At 39.0% G+C, this 3,362-nt stretch overlaps 1 protein-coding gene across 7 annotated transcripts in view; it reads left to right on the top strand.

The window, feature by feature from the left end:
- The window catches only part of LOC107719251 (receptor-type tyrosine-protein phosphatase delta-like), a 35,344-nt gene that overhangs the window by 14,128 nt on the left and 17,854 nt on the right, over positions 1–3,362 (top strand). For all 7 annotated transcript variants that reach the window (XM_016526633.1, XM_016526630.1, XM_016526632.1 and 4 more), the window contains 3 exons: positions 478–653; positions 2,709–2,828; positions 2,949–3,103. In XM_016526633.1, coding sequence (XP_016382119.1) covers positions 478–653; positions 2,709–2,828; positions 2,949–3,103 — 451 coding nt within the window. The remainder of the gene's footprint in view (positions 1–477; positions 654–2,708; positions 2,829–2,948; positions 3,104–3,362) is intronic.

The following is a 3,362-nucleotide window of genomic DNA, read 5'->3' as shown; positions in this document are numbered from 1 at the left end:
AAAATCTAAAAATGCAGAAAGTTTCCTGTGAGGGGTAGGTTTAGGGGTAGGGTTGGTGAAGGGCAATAGAATATATGGTCTGTACAGTAGAAAAACCATTACGCCTATGGGATGTCCCCACAAGAATAGCTGACCAGACATGTGTGTGTGTGTGTGTGTGTGACTCTGTTCCAAAAACTAATGAGCCACCTAGATAGGGTGTATTTCAAGACAGGATCACATGTATCCTGCACAGACAAAGCAAAAATTAATTTTCTTAATCTGCATTTTTCTTGTTGTCCAGAAAACAAACAAACAAAATAAAAAAATAAACATCATTAAAACAAGATGGACTTACTTGAGAAGCTGATTTATAAGATAAAATTTTAAGGGGGTCTGAATACTTTCCGTACCCACTGTATGTTTCTCTTACTGCATTCAGTGTTGTTATTGCAAAGTAAAACTATTACTTCTAAAATACACACAGTGTGTTGGCAGGTATTCCAGGCAGCGATTACATCAATGCAAACTACATCGACGGCTACCGGAAGCAGAACGCTTACATCGCCACTCAAGGCGCGCTGCCCGAGACCTTCGGCGATTTCTGGCGGATGATCTGGGAGCAGCGGAGCTCAAACATCGTCATGATGACCAAACTGGAGGAAAGATCCAGGGTATGACACGCTCTGACATCACTACTCACCTGCGATTCGATTGGCTTACGGCATGTTCTAACTAAACGCAACACAAGAATCTGTCCACACAGCCAATCAGAACAGCGAGTGGGCGGAGTCTCTCTGCAAGTACACTGCATCTCACAACAGATTTCATAAGTACATTAATTAATGAAAAATAAACCTAAATACATACTCACAAACTAGTTTTTTGTCACATGTTTGTGGCATTTGGTAAGGAAACGCTGTCAGAATGAGTCCAGGTAAATCAATACCAGATTCACAGTTTTAATGCAGTACTGATTTGTAATTATTGTTTAAGTGATTATTTTGGACAAAAATAACAACAACAATAATAATACTTATTATTATTATTTATATAACTGGCACTATATATCATTCATTAATTCATTCATTGGTGAGAACTTTTAGACATGTTTGATAAACTATTATCTCACATAAAATAAATCTAGCTTAAATTTCTCAACTATATGTAACACTTTAAAATCATACGACAATGTGTAATTGATAACCAAAAAATGTAGTAAAGAAATTTTAACTAATGTTAATTACCAAAAACATTTAAACTGTCACACATGTGTGCAATCCTGTTTTTAAGGGAAAGAAATATAATAATAATAATAATAATAATAATAATAAATCAAGAAAATATACATCATATTCATCTAAATGCTGAATTTATAGGAAATAAATTAATAAAATAAGTATTTTATAGCATATGTTTTTCTATTTAATGATGCTATTTGTTCAATATTTATGGGCAAATAATTGACAAAATTACACAAACCAGTGTGTTAAACTGTATTTATGTCTTAAATTTTAGTAATAGGGTTTGAAAAAAAAATTTGTAAATGTCATACGAACATAAAATGCAATTGAGTTTCTCCTCCTGAGAGTTTTCTGACAGTAAAGCAGCTATTTTCGCTGTTTGTTTTTTATGGCCGTGTTTTGTGCTCTATTTGTGGAAAGTGCTGGCTTTAACAGTATTGTTTTTGACACATTACATCGATTATGGCTAAATTAAATGTTTCCAAACAGGTTTCATAGCTTTTGTCAAACTGATTATTGGTCTAATTAATATCACAATCCATGCCATCCTCAATTTTTACAGATTTCACCCACATTTCATTCCCATCCTTTCCTCAATTGCATCATTGATATGAGTGTGTGTGTGAGTGTGTGTGTGTGTGAGTGTGTGTGAGTGTGTGGAAACCAGTGTATGAAAATGTACAATTTCTTGTGATCAGCCTTGTCCTGGGTGTAGTTAAACATATGTTTGACAGCCAGTTACTTTCAAATATCAGCATGGAAGTTATGAATCCCGAAGTAGAAAGTGAAATTGAAATTGTGTGCAATTGTCAACAGTGTTAATGGTATTATTAAAAAAAGCTCAACTAACCTGTGTGTGTGTGTGTGTGTGTGTGTGTGTGTGTGTGTGTCTGCGTGTGTGTGTTTCTCAGATTCCTTCTCATTTCTTCTCTTAGGCAAGACACAGCACATCATGTCGTCTTCAGCTGCCATTATGAGTTGCAGAATTTAAATCCATGCCTTTTTTAATTCATGAATCGTCCTTTGCATGAATCCATAGACTGACGCTTGCAGTAAAGTTGGACTCGAGACACACATGAACGCAGGAGCCCTGCTCTATGTAACACATGCGCTGGAACGCCTCGACTCGATGCATTTTAATGAGATATTCAGCATCCTAATGTTGTTAGCAGAATATGATCGTTCAGATCCTGCTCTTGTTTGCATTCAGACAGACACGAGATGCACGTCGGTTTTCCTCCAGTAACCTGAAGGCTTCATGTTTAGCATCTCTTTTGTTCGGTGCGCCGCTCACAATGCAGCCCACATCTATAATGGTAATGACGGCCGGCTGTGATGTGATTGCGACAGAGCGCTGGAGATAGTAATTATAGCGTCTGTCACTCGCTGCTGGTTTGAGAAATCCTCTTGTCAGCAGGGAATGGGAAAAGCGCCGCTCCTTCTCCGGCTTTATGTGAGCTCGATGTGTGTTTGTGTGTGTTTCAGGTGAAGTGTGACCAGTACTGGCCCAACAGAGCGACGGAGACGTACGGACTCATTCAGGTCACGCTGCTGGACACGGTGGAGCTGGCCACGTACTGCGTCCGGACGTTTGCACTTTACAAGGTACGTGATCAGCTCGTCTTTGAAGGGAAAATCCACATTAACTCGCCCTCGTGTCGAGTAAATAATGGGCATGTGATGTTTGGCTGTAATATTTGAAGAGCGTTTCACTCTTGCGTTCAGAGCGGCTCCAGCGAGAAGCGAGAGGTGCGGCAGTTCCAGTTCACGGCGTGGCCGGATCACGGCGTTCCGGAGCATCCCACGCCGTTCCTGGCCTTCCTGCGCAGAGTCAAGTCCTGCAACCCACCGGACGCCGGACCCATGGTGGTGCACTGCAGGTCTGAAGCCCCTGCATTTGTGTTTATATGATTAATAACACAGCGATGATAATCATGAGGTTACAGCACAGAATATGCATTGTGTATTGTTAATAATATGTAAATGTTTTATTGTTACATATATATATATATACAGTGGGTACGGAAAGTATTCAGACCCCCTTAAATTTTTCACTCTTTGTTATATTGCAGCCATTTGCTAAAATCATTTAAGTTAATTTTTTTCCTCATTAATGTACACACAGCACCCCATATTGAC

The sequence above is a fragment of the Sinocyclocheilus rhinocerous genome, unplaced genomic scaffold (genome assembly GCF_001515625.1).
Source record: "Sinocyclocheilus rhinocerous isolate Xijiao unplaced genomic scaffold, SAMN03320098_v1.1 scaffold3227, whole genome shotgun sequence".
Classification (NCBI taxonomy): Eukaryota; Metazoa; Chordata; class Actinopteri; order Cypriniformes; family Cyprinidae; genus Sinocyclocheilus; species Sinocyclocheilus rhinocerous.
This window is presented reverse-complemented; position numbering and strand designations above follow the sequence as displayed.